This window comes from Panthera pardus, unplaced genomic scaffold, assembly GCF_024362965.1.
Source record: "Panthera pardus isolate Hobbes unplaced genomic scaffold, ASM2436296v1 HiC_scaffold_25, whole genome shotgun sequence".
NCBI classification, from domain to species: Eukaryota; Metazoa; Chordata; class Mammalia; order Carnivora; family Felidae; genus Panthera; species Panthera pardus.
In genome coordinates, this window is record NW_026526821.1 from 30293748 (window position 1) to 30313009 (window position 19262).

A 19262-nucleotide genomic window follows, 5' to 3' on the forward strand; every position below is an offset into this window, starting at 1 on the left:
TATACAAACTAATGAAAGCAGAGCTCGGATGGAGGGAGGTGGGAGGCACAAAGCAGAAGGAAGACTTTTCCCTATATGCTTTACTTATTTGTTTATTGCACTCCAGGAATGTAAAAAAAAATTTTTTTTTTAATTATTTTCAAAAGCAAAGCAAGCTGCTCCTTAACACATGTTCACGGTGGCCTCTCCCCAGGTCTCGCAGTGGCCAGCGCCCTGGTGGACATTTCTCAGCAGATGCCAATAGTGTACAAAGAGAAGTCAGGAGCCGTGAGAAACCGGAAGCAGCAGCCCCCTGCGCAACCTGGGACCTGCATTTGAGGCTGGGCCAGGGACTCTCCGTGAGTGAGCGAGCCAGGTGTGGCGTGCCAGCGCCGTCTGCAGGGAGGGGGCAGGCGGGGAGATGCTGTGCGAAGCGGGCCGAAGACTGGAAACCCTCGAAACATCTGACTCCTCTGCATGTTCACAAGCTTTCTTTGCCGGTTTCTCCCATCTGTGCTCCAGCATCTAACCTTTTACTTTTGCATAGGACATCACTGATTTAATTGCAGGTCCAGGGGTGATCCAGTTGTTGCTGGAGGAGGCTGGGGTATAGAGCCAGTGAGGGAGCTGGGAATGACACTCAGGTTCACTTGTGGAAAACTGCTCTTGGGGCCGTCTCAACTTGCAAAAAACAAAAGATGTAGTGTTTACAAGTAGACATTCACCATCCGTCGTTCTTGAACGTGGTCTTTTAAAAATTAGTCAGATGAATGAATTTGTCCTCATCTGAAGCCTGCTATCTTTTTTAAAAGATGTGCTACTTATTCTTGCACGATGTAGGCAAATCTCTCTCTTCCAGGGAGTAGCTTTTTTCTAGTTGAGAATTAACAATGGTCTGGCTCTTTTGAATCATATCAAACTAAGGTAGAAGGGAGCTATTTTAAATGTCAAGGTCAGCAGTGTTACTTAGAATGTAAACTGATGTAGTAGGTAGTTTTCTATAGCAACTTGATTAATTTAGTCTTAATCCATTTGAAATTTTCTCCCTCTGTCTCTCTTTCTCTTCATCTCTGTCTCTCTTCTCTCTCTCTCTCTCTCTCTCTCTCTCTCTCTCTCTCTCTCTCACACACACACACACACACACACACACACACACACACACACACACACTAAGTGCCTAGACTTTAAATAGATCTAGCAATTGGAAAGTTAGTAAGCCTGTGTTTTTACATAATTGCATTCCTACATTCTTACAAAATTTAAATAGCTACCATTGGCAATCTGCTGTTTTTCTAAAATCTGATTTGCAGCCAGGGAAAGAATTTTCTCACCCCAGGGAACGTTTAACCTAGCAGCAGGGACTGAGAGGAAAGCGGAAGTGACCAAACTGTGAAAGCTCCTGTTTGTGTTGTCATCAAAAGGGGCCCTAAATAAGGTGTGGTTCTCGTGTGCCCCCTGCCCCTCTCCCCAACTCTAGGCCTGATGTTTGCTCCAGCCCTTCTGGCCACTCCTGCCAGGACACCACAGAGGAAGGGACTCGTTCATGTTACACGTCTCCCTTGAACAGAAAAGAGCATGACAGCACTTGGGACCCCTGCACCTAAAAGCAACAGTGTGTTCCTGTAGCCTGCTGAAAGAATGTGGGTCATCCTCAGGCTGCTGGTGGAATCGCACGCCCAAAGCCTGGAGAAGGACCTGGGATTGTTTGCCCGTTCTTCTCCGGGAGAGGCTCAGCCCAGCTCTCCCATCCTCCTTCCCAGACCTGGGTGGTGGCTATGGGCGGGGCAGTGACCACTGTGGACGATGAAAAGCACATGGAGGAAATGGATGAGGAGGAATAACTATGCCAAGTGGAAAGTGACCAAATTTAAGTGGGGTAGGGCAGTCCTGCTCTTCTCCCCAGGCCACTGCCTGGGTGTCGTGTTGTCCCTGTGTATGGTGCTCTGTATTCTGGCATTATGCAGCAGCCTCCCCAGGTCTGTATTCTGCTTCAAAACTTTGGAGTTCTCTGACATTACCCCATAGGGATGGACCTTTAGACGACAAAATGCTCAAGTTTGTGAATTTGGAGAAATTAATACTCAAAAGGGCAAAGACTGCAGCATTTCACCTTTAAATGCAGTGCCTAGAGCAGGAGTGCTGTGTCTTCCCCAGCACCAACCCCTCACCCACGAAGAGCTGCCTGGAAAGATGTTTTCAAGGAAGTCGAACCATAAAACACTGTCTGATGCACAAAACACCTCTACTTTGAGACTTGTCTCTCAAAAAGCTGCTTCTTCACATCATTGGTAAAGAGCAGACAATTCTAGAAAGGACCCCTTCTCTTCCAAGCTTCCCACATCCCTGCTCCACACCACAGCACCCACAGAGCCTGCCACAGAGTGGCGCTTTACCCCTGCAATTGCCATGAGGCCTCTTGGCCAGAGAGAGGGAAGCCCCTGGAGAGGGACCTCCCGTAAGGAAAATCCTTGTTTGTTCGAAGGACCAGTGTTTCTTTGGCCAAAGAAGTCTCTTCCCCATGGGTTTCCAGGCCTTGAAATAACATGTACTGTGTCCCTTAGCCACCTGGATATTTTATTTTTTTCTAGAAGATAGTTTATTTTTTAAAAGGAGCAAGTGATGTTTAATTTTGCTCCAACAGTGGAGAAACAGCTGAATCCACCTGCTTCTCCTTTGCAGTCAAGAGCGAAGAACTTCCTCCAGACTCAGGCCAGAGGAAGGGAGTGGCAGGAGAAAGAGGCAGTCAGCTTAGGAGCCAGTTACCAGGAGGGAATCATCTGGAACTTCAGAGAAATGCCTGCGTGTCACAAGAGAGCCTGTATATAAGTTAAAATTGTCATGAAAACATTGATGTTGCACTTGTACATAATTATACAGTAGTGTCCAGAATGTTCATTCAGAGTGTACATAAAACAAAAAACTATGTTAATGTATTTTTATTAAATGTAACGGTGTCTGAGTTTTACCTAGTATATTTTTGTGCCACATACTGAATATCCAAGTTTGAAGAAGTCCTCTCGTTGGGCCCTGATACATTGATAACAGAGCCAAAAAGGCACCCCCATCATGCCAGTGTGTCCAAACGCATCTGGTACTAATTGGACGACTCTAAAACAGAAATTGTCAGTACACAGAGGAGAAATCGGGCATTGAGCCCATTTAAACAGCATTGTGTGAGGAGACGCAAAGGCAGCAGGAAGGTCGCTGTCACTGTTGTTGGCTCTGCAAGTGCATCATGAATCTTTCTGTTAGCCTCTTGGTGCTGTGCTTGGCCAGCAATGACCCATCTTGTCCTGAGGACTGTTTCTCTTGGTCTAAGTTCAAAGACTATATCAGGTTTTCCAAAAAGGGGTTTTCCAGGATGTATCTGTTTGGTCTAAAATTTTAATGACCATTTCCCACAACCATGGTTTCCTATACTGAAAACTGGGGGTGGGAGTAGGGTGGCTAGTTCATTGATAAATAGTTCCTGTTCCCTCCTGGAGAATTGCACAGCCCCTGGCCTCCTGTCTCCCCCTACTCCTGCACACACACAGTTTGGGGAGAAGTCTGTACTTCCTGTGAGATCACCTCTAAAAGGTGGGAGGAGTTGTGAGCTAACCTGGAAGAAAAGCAGCCCTGGACAGAAGACTGTCAGCAACAGGAAAATACCAGAACTTGTGTGGGTGAGGCCCAAAGTGCAATATTGCGGACACACCAGGAAGTCTGGGGCGGACGGATGAGAAGACCAGAGCACTATCGGTAGGAAAAAGACATGTTACCTTTTCAGTGCATCTCTGTCAACTCAATGGAGTGTATCTGGGGAGAGGGTGGAGACTCACTTCCTTGGGTGCTGGTGTCATTTTTGAGAACACCTTTGATCCTTTAGTTTCTAACATCCATCCACCCATTCAATGAATATTCACTAAGCACTAACTAACAACCTAAGCTAACACTAGGGCAGTGACCAAGATGGAAAAGAAGCTTTGTGGAATTAACAGCAAAACCCAGCTCAAGCCCCTCATCCCAAGAGACCTCTCCTCGTGGCAGTTCCTGTGAGAATTGGCTACCCTGAGGACAAACCCAGGAAGGCAGGGGTCTGTCCTCAGGCCGTGCACCAGCTCGCAGTCTGAAATGTTTGCCCAATTTACCAAACCACGAAAATCACCATGATGGCAGGCCCGCCAAGAGACATTTCCCCGGAATCGTTCAAACTCCTAAGCACCCTCACCTGCAGGGAGATGGTTTGAAGTGGAGAGGAAAACTGGCGCCTTCGCTTTCAAAGGCAATAATGGAATCGACTTTCAGTAACTGAAATTTGTGCACAAAACATTCTAAACACTAGTGAAGCCTGTTTTGTTGAACTAATTCTGGCTCTGGAAATGTTTTTGTTTTATAGGTATTTACGGTTATTGTTTTGGGGTTTTTTTTGTTTTTGTTTTTTTTTTTGTTTGTTTGTTTGGGTTTGGATTCAAGCTTAGTTTGTTAATATGTATAATTTAGCATCTATTGCACTCATGTAAATATGGAGTAAGTATTGTAAACTATTTCATTGCTGGGGACTGTGGGTGTTATACATACATTTAGGACTGCAATTTTTTGGTATTTTTTGTATTGTAAAATAACAGCTAATTTAAGCAGGAACAAGAGAATTAAGGGAGGTCTGTGCATTTTAAACACAAATGTGAAGAACTTGTATATAAACAGAAGTAAATACTATAATACAAACTTCCTTCTGAAATAAAAGTAGATCTGGTAAAAATGTGGTTTTTGCTCTGAGTGTTTAATTTTGAGTTTGTTTTATTTCATTTATTTTTACAGTTTGGTCATTAGAACCTTAAGAAAAGGGAAACAATGTTTAAGATGGTTACCAGTGTTCAGACTGTCTCAGAGGCAGCACTTGGCATTCAGTGAAGGTAAAGGTGTAAAGTCAGCAGGGTGGGCACCTCAGGCACCTGTTGGGATGAAGGAGGACAGAGAGCCCCACACAGCTTGTGAGCAGACTCCCAACATCCCCACTGTAGCCTGTGTTGCCCTTGAAACAGCAGTGCTGGGGAGGGAGAATGGTGGGGGGAGCAGCTCTGCCCTGGCACGGGGCGGGTCTTGGGTTGGGCACAGCCCACGCGGAGGCCAGAGCCACCCAGCTGTCCTTGGTCTCTCACCTTCTCATTCTCTCGCGGGTTCCTGAATGTTTAGGTTTTCCAAACTGCTAAATCTCAGGTGTGCCGACAGGTTGAGGACTCCACAGCCACATTGTTGTCCTCGGTTTGAATTTTTGATGTTCTTCCCATCCACAAAGCTTTGTCTGTGAGTGCGGCTCCTGTGCTTGGGGCAGGGTCAGAACAGTGCACTTCAGCGCCCTGGTGTGGAGTGCAGGAGCCCTAGAAGGATGAGATCAGCATAAGGGGAGTTGAGAACATCAGAACGTGGTTCAACATGGTTCACATAGGAGAGGGTGGGTGAGGCACCAGGCCCGGCCAGCCCACCAGAACTTGGGTCTGGGCTGGGGAGGTAAATGGTTGGGCTTGTGGCCAATGCCAGGTTGGAGAAGACCTTGAAACTATTCTAGGGGGAGGGCTGTGGGTGCCACCAGCTGCTTAAGACAGGATGGAATCCTGTGAGCGTGTGGTGTTATGGCAGAGGCCATGCTGTGTATTCACCAAAACTGTTAGATTTTGCTATTGGACCCACAGGTTAGGTGGGGGACCATACACTGAGCTGTGGCCAGAGAAATGTTGGAGTAAGTGATAGACACCAGTTCTAAACTTGGTCCATTCAGTGTTCCCACGCCGGACTCCCTAGAGGTCAGGTGCTAAAGATGTTGGAAGGCACGTGGGTCCCTGAGTCACCAAATAGAGGCAAGCCACCTTAAAATGCATAGCTTTGGCTTGCGTAGTGGCCAGGTGGCAGGCAAGGAGAGAACAGATGGCAGCGGCAGAACAGCCGGGATCCCTGGCAGGTAGTGGGAAAACATCTGGTAAGGCTGTTAAGTTCGACAGCTTGGAAAGCAGTCTGCGTGGCTACTGAGTTTTTAGCTCAGAGGGAAGAAGGTCAAGAAAACCAGAATATGGTATGTGTTGATTAATATTGGCCGCTTCTGGCAAGGCATCACAAGAAAGAGTTGACTTCTAGAATTAGCCAGTTTATAGGCCGAAGGGAAAAGTGTGGGGAATCCTGAAATCCAGGGTCTTGCAGTGTTAGAAAAGCCAACTCATCTTGCTTCTGGTGTCCAAACAGTAAGAGGTGCCCGTGGCAGGAGCTGGGCCTGGCCGGGGCCTGTGGGGCACGGTTCTCAATTGGCACAAGACATTTGGGAAACAGGTGGGGGTGATTCTGGCTATTGCATTGCAGGGAGAGGCGCTGCTGTGATTTCGTGGGTGACACGTGGGATGGCCCCACCCGGGCCAAGAACTGACCCACCTCCCACTCGGTGTTTAAATGTCTTGCTCGATATTTGTGGAGATGAGGAAATCTGTTCCTAATTATTTTAGTGTAGACGTCAACCCTGTTGCAACCACAAGGATTCGAGAGCTAGTTTGATACAGTCTCGTTTTCCAGAAATCAAACTATTGGGTAAAATCAAGGGAAGACCAAACCTTGTTTTCTTCAAAACTTTACCCAGAACTGGCCATCATTCTGGAAAGTTCTGTCAGCAGTGGCAGCATCACTCTTGGTATCTGAGTCCCCAGCCCCACCTACACATGTGTAGGCTGCATGTGAACAGACACACCCTGCAGCCCTCTGTTACTAGGTGTGTGACACCTGACAAGAATCCCCTCCCATCCTGTGTCGCCAACACGGGAAAAGGACCAGACCAGGTGACCTGTCGGTTGTGTGGAGCATAGTGCTCTGTCTCCTTTCACGGGCATGCCAGGCTCCCTGGCAAGTTGCTGTCCAGTTGGGGGATGTCTCCTGGAGCCTCACGTGGCCCCTGTCCTGCTTCTCTTGAAATCTCACCTGTGTCCCCACTTCCTGTAAAAACAAGCAGCTGCTGTGAGTTTGGCTCTGCCTGACTCAGCTGGAGTGGGGGATGCGCAGGGAGGGTGGAGGTGAGCAGCATGCAGTTTCCACATCAACCCTGCACCTAGACAACAGGCTCCAAGCCAGACTGCACATTCATGAGCCGTGAAGTTTCCACCAATAAATCCACGGATGCTCCTAGCACCTGCCTTCCTGCCTGACCCCACCCTGCACCCCCAGCCACCTGCCAGCTAGAAGCTCAGCGTTGACAACGGCTAGCAGAGGCCCAGTCACAGGGATAAGGCCAGGGCCAGGACCGTAGTGTCCCCAAGTGCACATGAAAGAGTGACAGCAAGCAGGCTACCTGGAAGGACACAGAGGCCAACACTCAGATATGGACCAACAAGGCAGGACCTGTTCCTGGTCATGGGCGGGGGGGGGGGGGGGGGGGGGGGGCACAGCTGGACTCAGCCTTGAGGCATTTGGCCAGACTTTTTCAGGTAGAAGTGACAAAAACTGAACTCAGACAACTCTTGGTTTCCTGGGACCACTGTAACAAATTCCCCAACTTGGGTGGCTTCAAATGGAAATTTATTCTCAATTCTGTAGGCCAAAAGTCTAAAACCACAGAGTTGGTGGGGCTCTGCTCCTTCCAGAAGTTCCATGGGAGAACCCATTCTGGTGGACACCAACACTCCTTGGCTTGTGGCTACATCACTCCCATATCTGTCTTTACATTGTCCTCTCTTCCATGTGTATCCAGTCTCCCCCGCCTCTCTTGTAAGGATGCATTTACGACCCACTCTGATAATCCCAGATAAGCACCTTCTGTCCAGATTCTTAATCACATCTTTTGCCATATCAGGTAACTTTCACTCTTTAGCCTGCATCTAAGGTGACGTTCACAGGTTCCAGGGCTTAGGATGCAGACGTATCTTTGGAGCCACCATTCAGCCCCTTACAGCAACAAAACCCTTGGAAAGTCTACTGGCCCAGGGGTGGCAAGATGGTGACCTTTGTAAGCCACAGCGCCTGGTCCCCTCCTCTTGGCTTCTCTTCAGAGCTGCCTGGGTCCATGCGCCAAATGGCTTCAAGCCTCCCACAAGGGAATCTTCACTCTGAGGAAGAACAGACAACCAGGCAGCAGGAACCCCGTGACCTTCCATTTTCCCACCGCACCCAGTTAGGAAGCCTCTTTTGGAAAGCACATTGTCTGATGTTACAGCGGCTCCCATTTGCTTAAAGGCTGTGCCTGAGTTGGGGAGAAGTACCGAAGGAAGACCGCCAGCTTCCGTGGAACAGTGCCACTGTTTGCAACGAGGTTCTGCTCTTTTTTTATCTTCCCAGTCTTCCAAAAGGTGTGTGTGCCTGTATTTTACTCTAATTGTCTGAGTGAAAAAAATGAAGTGATAGGGGCACCTGGCTGGCCTAGTCAGGCGAGCATGTGACTCAATCTTGGGGTTGTGAGTTCGAGCCCCATATGCAGTGTAGAGATTACTTTTATTTTTAAAGGATTTTTTTAATGTTTTGTTTATTTTTGAGAGAGAGAGACAAGAGTATGAGCAGGGGAGGGGCAGAGAGAGAGACACACAGAATCCGAAGCAGGCTCCAGGCTCTGCACTGTCAGCACAGAGCCCGACGTGGGGCTCGAACTCATGAACCAGGAGTTCATGACCGGAGTCGAAGTCAGACGCTTACCAACTGAGCCACCCAGGCGCCCCAAGATTACTTACATTTTTAAAAACTTAACAAAAATGAAGTGACACAGTTTAACACGCACTCACATACAGCCAGTCGTTTAGCAGATATTTAATCCTCCATTTGGATCACCATATGCAGTCGTGGTGAACAGACTGTTCTGCCTCAGCTCCGAGCACACACAAACACCCCGTCTCTCCCCAGCCCACATACAGGTCCGCGTTCCCATGCAGGTGAAGATGGTCGAGAACATTCCTTCTTCATAAACAGGGTGGACTCTGAGCTTCACTCTGCCCAACACTCCTCCCTCCCCGCCCCCACCCCCCCTTAGAGAACTGTGCTTCCCATTTCATGTGATCTTTGTGCACTGATGTCACTTCCCAGCCACTGGAAGGGGCTTATAACCCACACTGGGCCCACCAAGGTCCTGCCTGGCTCAGTCCATGAATGATGGGTAAAAGAGGTACCTTTCTCTGCTGAGATTCCTAAAAGGAGAGACTAGATCTGCAGCTGCTGATGGCATTCTTACCCACCCTGCAGTGAGAGCCTGCCTGACTACAAAGGGAAGCTATGCACAGACCAACAAGTGCACCATCACTTGAAACCCTGGAGACAGCTGTGCCTGATGCCCAGATTGCTCAGGTATATACCCAAGCAGGTTTGATTTGTGTTTGGTTCCCATAAGATTACTGGCTGAAGCTGGAAGGCTGGTTGATAGTTGCCACGTGTGGTGTCTGTGGGTTTGTTGTGATTGCTAAACATATGGTCTCAGAACCAGTGGCTCTTTTTCTGGTCAGGACAGCCCAAAGCCTGGGCTTTGTTGTGATCTGTGCTTAACCCTTGTGTCTTAGGTGATGTTCTCCAGAAGTTCAGCCTAAGATGGGAATTCTCAGGCCATGATTTATCAGAGTGAGTACCTTCAGGGGAACCTCTAAGGGAGGCAGGAGCAGGCAGGGGAAGGCACTAAGTTAGGATGTGGTCCCAGCTAGGATCTAGCTTCAGCCGGATCCCCCACAGGGAGTTCTGGGGCATGAATGTTGCACAGAATTGTCCCCCCACCCCAAGGTTGCCGTCCACCTTACAGAACAGAATATAACCCTACAGGCATTTCTTCTAGAGAAGGGAACAACTGTGAGCTGTGTTAACATCCAACATTCCCTAGCAGCTTGGCCAGAGAGGGCTCTGAGCAAGGCACCAACAACATGCACTTCAATCTGTTTCACGGCCCCTGACAAGCCTCAGGGTTTGAGAAGGAGCAGGCCAGAGACTCTGTAACCCTTAACTCATCAGGCATCTCCAAGCTGTTGAGGAAGAAGGAAGTGGGCAGAAGGCTTAGTATTTGTCCCCATTGTTCTGCCTTCTCCTCCCCCAAACACCTTTGCAGAACTGCAAAACAACACAATCGCTTGACATATGCTGGGTCCACACATGGGTACTTGTGAAAACTTCTATGATAAATTTCCCTAGGCTCCAGCAAAGAATTCGACTCTTCATATGGACAGAAGCAGGCAGAATATGTGGAAACAAAAAAGCAATTAGCACCACTCTGAAGTTGTCTGTCAGGTCTGGGCTCTGTGCACACTGAGGAGGGGGTCCCCTAAGTGATCCTGGGACTCCCTGGCACCCCAAAGATGGTAGTAACAATCAGAGACTACGTTTGGCTGCAAATAACAGATGTCTGTGGAGAAATTGGCTTAAACAAACTAAAGGTATTTTTCTCATACAGTGAAGTCTAGAGGGAGGCAGATGGGGGCTGGTACAGTGACTCCACAATGTCATGTGGCTTCATTTTCAAAATGGCACCAATGTCCCCAGGCACTGCCATCAAGTTCTGGGGAAGAAGAAGGGAGAGGATGCTAAAGGCTGAAGGGACCAGACAACAAATCAGTTCCGTTTCAAGAGCTCCCCTGGAAGCCTCCTCACCTGTGGCTCCACTTATGGCCAGGACTGTGCCACATGACCACCTCCTAGCTGGGAAATGTAGTTTTCAGTATCTGAGTACGAGCAGAGAAGACAAGTCAACAGGAATTTCTGCCACTAGGATCTAATAGCTGATTCAGTTTGGCATCCATAGGTGAGCAAATGTAGTCCAGATTGTTTCTGAGGACATCTGAAGTCACAGACCAGCAGAGGCATACCCTGTGGCTGACCTTGGTCTCCAGGCTCCCAAGACAGATCACATGAAAGTAAGGCCAGTCTCAATGCATGGGGTTTATTGAGTTTTGGATGTCATTTATAGTGCTAGGTTAAGCCATGGGGAAGATGGCTATACAACCAGTGCAATGCAGGGGACTGGATTCTCACTCCAGGTGGTGCCCACCAAGCAGCATATCATGGATGGGAAGAACTTTGCCAACATAAGTCATGGGGCATAGGTGGCTATCATGATGGGGGGGTGCCTCACTAGGACAGTGCCATGAAAGGCTGCAGTGTTAAAAGTTTTGCCTAAACGTCTGTTCAGATGTACTCCTTAGGGCACGTTATGTTTGAAGAAGCTAATGAAATCTCTTAGAATTCTGGGAATCTGGATGGTTTCTGACCTCTAAGTGATCTGGAGTCCCAGTGAGGCCTCAGCAACACAGGTGACCCCCCCCCATCCCTATCTTGTGGGAGAACCCAACTGTTCCAAGGTCAGTGGAGAAAGGGACCTATAACCAAGAAACCCACAAAAAGGGAAACCAGGGGCTTTGCATCAGACCCTCAACCCACATCCCTCGCTCTAGGGGACAGGCACACAGGGTGTGCAGACCTAAAAAGGGCAGTGGGCTGAGAGCACTGGGGCTAGCTTGGGAGGCACACCAGTCCAACTTCAGTGGGGCAGTAGGGTGCAGATGTGGCCCTGTACCCCAGGCAGGATGGAACAGTGATGTTGTCCAAGGTCTGCTGTCCTAGTCAGAGCAGGGGCTGGAGAGCCAGGACAGGGAGCATGGGGAGCAGGGAGCTCCCAACCAGGAACCCATCTGTGGAGGACACCTTTGGGGTGCAAGGACAATGTGGACTTGAGGCAGAAGCTGGGTTCTGCTCTCTGCCTCCACCACCCCCATCCCAGGCCACTCATGCCTCCACTTAGGCCCACCAGCTCACCATCCCCTCCCTTACACCTACTTGCAGGAGGCTATTCTCGGGGTCCTGGTGGACATCTAGCTGGTCCTGCAGGATTACTGGCCACCCACCATCAAAGGCCTGTATGGCACCATCTATGGAAGGAAGGGACCCAAGGTGGGCTTGGCTGGGAAACCCTAGCACAAGGCTCAGTTCCTCTGGGACAGAGACCTCTGGCATCCTGCAGTGGGATGGGTGGATAGGACGTCTGCAGAGACTGGCTTCTGGAATGGAAGGTGCATGACAAGGAATAACAAAATAGAGACACCTGTGCTAATAGTGCCTTGCAAACTGTCGTCCTCACAAGGGTGACAATTATCAGCCCCATATTATAGATGGGCACAAGAGGACAGGGGAGATAACTAACTAACTCTAGGCTGGTAAGTGGCAGAATCGGACTTCACACTCAGGCCACCCAGTTATTCAGACCCAAAAGGCAAGATCATCAGTGGAGGCGTTGGCATTCCCGGGGTAGGGGGGAGCCACCTCAGAAGTGGCAGAAGCAGGAATTTCTCTTCGTTCCATTACAGGAGCTCTGAAACTTGTTTTGACTGCCTCCTCCCTCCGGCCTGAAGGGTCACCAGCCTAGTCATCACTAAAATTCTACCTTCGTCTGTGACCTGGTCTTCGAGACAACTGGGTAAGGGTTTCTTCAGGGGCGAGTCAGCAGCATAGGGGTGTGCAGCTGCGTGGCTGCTGCAAACGCACCTCTAAACTTGGGAAGGGGCAAGTCTGCGCCGCCCCGCTCAGGGCCCCTCACCCAAGCAGCGGTTCCTGGTGAAGAGCCCCCGGAAGGCTTCGCACTCTTCACGCCGGTTTCCGCTGGCTCCGCAGTCGCACCAGGGCGCCACGCGCGCACTCGCGTTGTCCACGTAGTTGGGGGTGATGGCGGTGCCTGCGGGGACCCCGAAGACGGGGTAATCGGCCCACTCAGGCGCAGGCATCCCCGGGAGAGCCCCGCCCGCGCCCGGGTCCCCGCAGTGCGTACCTACGAGGCCCGCGAAGGCGCGCAGGCAGCGGGGGGCTTGGTCCTGCAGGCAGCCGTCGGGGGCGCTGGGGGCGGGAGCACAGGAGGCCTGGAAGGCCAGGAGGCGGGGCCTGCGCGGCGCGGCGGAAGGGCCGTGAGCGGGAGGCCCCGCCCTGCCCCGCCCAGTCTCCGCCCGGCTGCTCCCCACACCCCTCTCACACCTGCAGACCTGCCCCGCTCCCTCCCACACCCTGCCGGCACCCGGGGACCCGGACCCGCCCGGCCGCCGTCTTATTCCACCTAGTGCCCGCACCTGCAGACCCGGCTATGCTCGCAGGCGTCTAAGGGTGCGAGGCAGGAGGGCGGCGCCGGGCCGGGCCCCGAGAAGGCGCAGGCGGGCACGAAGGTCTGGCGCCTGCGCTCGGCGCACGCGGCGTTGACGCACGAGCAGAAGAGCAGCGCGTGGGTGAGAGCTGGTGGCCCGCGGGCGAAGAAGCGGCGCAGGGCGCGGCGGCAGCGGGCCTGGGGGCAGCCCCCAGCCGCGGCCCGACCCAGGCACTGCGCCACGTACTCGGTGCGCAGCCGCTGGCACCGCGCATCAGCAGTGCACGCCTCGGCCGCATCCAAGCATCGGTTCCGTCCGGCCGAACTCGGCGACCCTAGTGGAGGAGCGGGCAGCTGCTGTTCTCGCTGAGCCCTTATCAGTACACTTCACCTCCGCCCTCTGGCCACGCCTTCTGAAGATGCAGGGCGCTAGGAGCCCAAAGGGGCAGAGTGTGGTTCGGAGGCGTGACCGCCTGGCACTGACTGGCCTGCCGCGGGGATGGGCGGCGGTGGGCTCTGGGGAGTCCTGCAACACGTCAGGGATGGATGGGACGCACCAAGGCCTGGCTTCCCCCAGGCGCTGAGGCCCAGGTACCGCTCCTTCCCCAGAATGGCCACACCCGTTCAAAGGGGTGTCCACCTGACAGTGGAAACAGCAAGGCTTCTGGACACTTGGCTAAAGGACACTTATCAGAAATGGCGTTGAAGGCAGTGGCTGCTCCTCTGACACTCTGGGACACCTGAGCTTTCTCCCTTTCCTCTACTCCTCCCTTCCCCAAGGAGAGCCTTGGAGTGAGGCTATAGGTGTCTGATGCTCCCTGCTTCCAGACCTTCTCATGTGCCTCCTTCTGTGCCTTACCGCGGGTGTCTCCCCGCCCCAATTCCCTTCTGATGCTCCCTTCTCGCCCATCTAACTAACCCCTGCTGGCCCGTGAGGGCTCTGGCTTCCCCCAGTCCCTCCACTCCCCACCAGCCAGGCAAAAGAGGGAATCCCTGAAAGGGCTCTGGTCCCTGGAAGGCCCACTTAGGCCTGGCTGCCAGAGTGTGGATTCCAGAGAAGTCCCTCTTGTCAGACCACAGAGCTGTCCTGAGCCTCAAGGCCATGACAAGTGGCACTCCGCTGGCCACCAAGCCAGGGTCTCGGAAGTCAGGACTTGGCAGCCCTTTCCCAGGACCCAGGTCACCAAAAGAACAGGCTACCCATGCCCCACGGGGCTCTCAGCCCCTGGGAGCCACTTCCGTCTAGGTAAAAGTTTTCCAGCCTGGCCCCACATCCATCTCGCTGGGTTTGTGGAGGGAGGGAGGTGGCCGGGGCCTCAGGTCTGGGAGCAGGGCCCCTATCTGGCACTGGCCTCCTCTTTCAGGATCCATGGATTGGATGGTGGGAGCCATGGTGATTCTTGCTGTGATTTCAGCATGTCTGCTCCACAGGTAGAAAGAACAGATCCCGAGGGCTTAGAATTAGTAAGTAGGTGGAGAGGGTAGACATGAGGCGGGGAGCCCTTCCTTCCTGTTTCCTTCCCTCCCCTTCCCTCCCCTTCCCTCATCTCCAGGATGCCAGGAGCAGCAGGCAAACTTTGCCCTCCTCTCCCAGCCAAGCCCCCTCACATCCCCAGGCCTCAGCCACACACAGCAGCACTTAGTGTCACCTAAGGTCTTGGTCTCCCTCTGCCAGTAGTACCCTTGCCTCATCGTTACCCTCAAAAAGCACATCTCAGCCCCAATATCTCATCTGCCTTAAACCTTTGCCAGATTCCATTCTCCCCACCTCCCTCCACCTGGTAAAGTGACCCCTCCCTCCACAATGCTCCAGCTGGGGAAGGGAAGCCAAGCAGGTGGAACAGCAGATGCGTGGCACAGAGACCCTGAAGATGCAGGGCAAGGAATGAGTGTGAAGCTCCAAGACTGCAGATGGAAGGGAGGGGTTGGGGAAAGGAAAGAGAGGTGGGAGAGGGGACCCAATAGGAAAAAGCAAGTGTCTGGGGCAGGAGTACAAAGACGGGACTTGGGGGCGGGTTGTGCTCCGCAGAGCCCAAAGGCAAGTGTTGCGCTGCAGCCACCAGGTATCCGCATGCACACCTCTTGCACAGGTCTCTTGTTGGTGCCCCTTCCTGCGGTTCTTTTTCCAGAATCGCCCTCTTGCCCCCTCACTCTGTCCCTGAAGATCGGTCAGAGAGGCCAGGAGTTCAGGGGTCTGCGGGAGGAGGTGGCCACTTACCCAGAAGCAGCAGCAGCATCGCGGGTGCCAGGCAGAGGACCATGGCGGGCGGCGAACAGAGAGGACGGCTGGAAGCAGAGTCCCGGTGGAACAGGTGCCCCCTTCCCAGCCCTGCCTGAGCCCAGCTTGGTGGGAACCCAAGTGTCTGTGCCAGTGGGAATACTGCTGTGGGGAGGAGCCTTTGTGATGGGAATGACTCCCCGCCCCAGGCTGTGCCTTTGCGTAGGTCCCGGAGCCACTGAATAGAGCACCTGGATGTGCGCCTAAGTGGACCCTCCCCCCACCTCCGAGCAACACCCACACAACACGCTAAGGGGACCTGGTCTCTCTCATGCCAAACTATTGTTTTTAATGTTTATTTATTTCTGAGAGACAGAGAGAGCTACGGGGGTGGGGTGGGGGGTTGGGGGTGGGGGGTGGGATGGGACAGAGGATCCAAAGCAGGCTCTGCACTGACAGCAGAGAGCCCAGTGTGGGGCTCAAACTCAGGAACTGCAAGATTGTGACCTGAACCAGTCAGATACCTAACCAACTGAGCCACCCAGGAGCCCGTAGTTTTAATTTTTTTTAAGTTTATTTATTTTTGAGAGAAGGAGAGAGCACGGACATGCGCCCAAGTGAGGGAGGGGCAGGGAGAGAGGGGACAGAGGAACCGAAGCAGGCTCTCCTCTGATAGCAGGGGCTTGAATTCACAAACCGGACTGTGAGATCATGACCTGAGCCTAAATCCCATACTTAACTACTGAGCCACCCAGGCTCCCCTAACTCACTTTAGACTTGAAGAAAAGTTGCTAACAAAAATGTTAGTGTTCCCCTTATCTATACCCTTATCAGGATTGCTTTGGCTATTTGGGGTCTTTTGTGGTTCTGTACAAATTTTCAGATCATCTTTTCTATTTCTGTGAGAAATACCATTGGAATTTTGATAGGGATTGCACTAATCTATAAATGGCTTTGGGTGGACACTTTAATAATTCCTCTGATTGATGAACACAGAATATCTTTCCATTTATTTGTGTCTTCTTCAGCTTCCATCATGAAAGTCTTGTCGTTTTCATTGTGCAGTCCTCTTACCTCCTTGGTTAAATATATTCCGTAGTATTTTTTTTTTTTTGGTGCAATTGAAAATGGGACTGTTTTATTTCTCTTAAGGATAATTTGTCAGTGAATAGAAACACACCTGATCTTTGTATGTTGATTTTGAATGTGGTAATACTGAATTCATTCATTAGTCCTAACAGTTTTTGGGTGGAATCTTTAGGATTTTCTATGTATAAAATTATGTCGGGGAGCCTGAGTGGCTCAGTTGATGAAGCCTCTGACTCTTGATTTCGGCTCAGGTCATGATCTCACAGTGGTGGGATGGAGCCCTGAGTTAGGCTCTGTGCTGACAGCATGGAGTTGGCTTGGGATTCTCTCTCTCATTCTCTCTCTCTCTCTCTCTCTCTCTCTCTCTCTCCCCATCCCTCTCCTGCTCTCAAAATAAATACACTTTTAAAAATAAAATAAAATCATGTTATCCGCAAACAAGGATAATTTTCTCCCTGTCTGATTTGGAGGCCTTTCATTCCTTTTTTTCTAAGTGCTCCCACTAGCATTTCCAGCACTATGCTTAATGAGAGTGGTTGGTGTTAAGTATCCTTATTTTGTTCCTGATCTTAGAGGGAAAGATTTCAACCAATCACCATTGAATATGATGTCATGTTAGGGTTTGTTATATCTGGCCTTTGTTATGTTGAGGTTTACTCCTCCTATACCCAATTTTCTGAGGGTTTTAATGAAAGGATGCCATACTTTTTTTTTTATTAAAAAAATTTTTTTTAAATGTTTTTATTTATTTTTCAGACATAGAAAGACAGAGCATGAGCAGGGGAGGGGCAGAGAGAGAGGGAGACACAGAATCCGAAGCAGACTCCAGGCTCCGAGCTGTCAGCACAGAGCCTGATGCAGGGCTCGAACTCACACACCTCGAGATCATGACCTGAGCTGAAGTTGGACGCTCAACCGACTGAGCCACCCAGGCGCCCCAAAGGATGCCATACTTTGTCAAATGCTTATTCTGCATCTATTGAGATGATCATATGTTTTTTAATCTTTCTATTAATGTGGTATATCATACTTATTGATTTGCATATGTTAAACCATCCTTGCATCTCACGTGAGATAAAACCCACGTGATCATGGTATATGATCCTTTTAATGTGCTGTTGAATTCACTTCTTAAATATTTTGTTGGGAATTTCTGCATCTGTATTCATCAGGAATATTGCTTTGTAGTTTCTTGTATGGTCCTTATCTGGCTTTGTTATCAGGACAATGCTGGTTTCCTAAAATGAATTTGGGAGTGTTTCCTTCTCTTTGAATTTTTTTGGGAGAGTTTGAAAGTGATTGGCATTAACTCTCCTTTAAATGTTTGGTAGAATTCATCAGTGAAATCACCTAGTCCTGAGCCAACTTCTTAACTTTTATCCCACTGACTTTTAGCTCTCTTTGTATAAAAGATACTGTGGCTATAAATTTCCCTCAAAGTACCACTTTCATGGTAAATCCAGCTTTTGATCATTCAATTTTTATCATGCAGGTTTTTCTCCGTATCATGCAGTTTTAGGCATTTTAAGACATGAAATATGAGTGGGAGTCCCATGGGGTCCAGACACCTCCCTGATGGATGAGAGTGTGGAGAGATGTATTAATGATGTTCTTTATTTTTTTGCATTTTATGATGGTTTGACATCTTGGTTGGCGGGGTGGAGCTTGGTGTTTGGGGGAGAGACTGCCCCTTCCTGGGCTGGCTAATTCCTAGAGTTAATGAAAATTTGCCTATGAATATCTTTCATGTGCAGACCAACCAATTCTGAGTCTATACCCACAAGCGCTGCCTTTTTTCTAGCTCTTACCAAGCCAGTATTTGCCCTGCCCTAAATCACCACAGGGCCAGGTACCTGACAATTAAAGACCATCCCTGTGCCCCATGCCTGGCCAATCCTGAGCCATGCTTTGCCCTTCCTAGTCTCTCCCCTCACTCCTGCTTCAGCCTCCTGGCCAAACCTCATGCTTCCCCATGTGATCCTGCATGGCATAGCATGATCCCTTCTCTTGGGAATTGTGTGTAATAAAAACTTCTTTCAGTGGCATTAACCTCTCCATGTCATTACTCAGGTCATCTTTATAAATCAGAATCCCATGGGTACAATTCAGACAGACGGCAGCTTTAGAAAACCATCTCATTCAACCTCTGGGGCTGCCTCTTCTCTGCTGCCAATGCAAGGAGTGGTTGGTTGCAAAAATTCCCCAAGTCTTCATGCCCTCTGAAGCAGCATCCTGCTGCTCTGCCAGCAAGAGGTAGAGTTACTCTCCCCACCCCTGGAACCTGGGCCGGCCCTGTGACTTCCTTGGGCCAATAGGATGTTATGGAAGTAAAATGTGCCAGTCACAGAATCTTCCAGAGGCCTCACAAGCTTCCACTTACTTTCTGACAGGGCTGGGGCTAGGATGAGACAGGATCACTATTATGAATTTTTCCTTCTGCCTCAGGTTCCAACATGACTTGGCATGACACTGTTACTGACCTGATGTTCAGTTAAAATTTTGATATTTTGTTCATCATTGATATTTGGTTTTAATTTTGATCCTTTAAAAGATTGCATTAAGATCTTATTTATCTTGATTGCCTTTTGTGTGTGTGCTCAAGGTAAGTGCGTCACTTGCCTTACCCTAATCCTGGTCCTGCTCTTTAGAACCGTCCTTAGCTGTCATGTGAACAAGCTATGGGTACATAGTCTATTCATCCTCATCAGTCTATGCAATAGGTAGCCAAACCCAGAGGCAGAATTGCCCAACTGGCCAGAAGTTGACTGCAAACATATGAGCCCAAATGAACTACCAGCTGAGTTTAACCTAATTTACCAATTCACAGAATTGGTTATTTTAAGCTACTGTGTTTGGGGGTGGTTTTGTTATGCAGCAACAGCTGGCTGATACAGAAGATCACTCAGCAATTCTTTCATGAAGAATGGGGAGAGAATAAGTGACTTC

At 50.2% G+C, this 19262-nt stretch overlaps 2 protein-coding genes across 5 annotated transcripts in view; one reads left to right on the plus strand and one right to left on the minus strand.

Moving 5' to 3' along the window:
* Positions 1–4735, plus strand: part of ATRN (attractin) — a 159802-nt gene extending 155067 nt beyond the window's left edge. For 2 of the 4 annotated variants that reach the window (XM_019462656.2, XM_019462661.2), the window contains exon 29: positions 194–4735. In XM_019462656.2, coding sequence (XP_019318201.2) covers positions 194–318 — 125 coding nt within the window. In that variant the 3' untranslated portion in view covers positions 319–4735. The remainder of the gene's footprint in view (positions 1–193) is intronic. The other 2 variants (XM_019462657.2, XM_019462659.2) reach the window with 2 other exon arrangements.
* Positions 4736–10812: 6077 nt separating this feature from the next.
* GFRA4 (GDNF family receptor alpha 4) lies at positions 10813–15270 on the minus strand. The gene is made up of 7 exons (XM_053889951.1): positions 15228–15270; positions 13401–13535; positions 12999–13344; positions 12707–12816; positions 12479–12613; positions 11722–11813; positions 10813–11589 (listed from the first exon to the last, which is right to left on the minus strand). The coding sequence occupies exons 1-7, from the start codon at positions 15268–15270 to the stop codon at positions 11509–11511; spliced, it is 942 nt and encodes a 313-aa protein (XP_053745926.1). The 3' UTR covers positions 10813–11508.
* Between the last annotated feature and the right edge of the window lie 3992 nt (positions 15271–19262).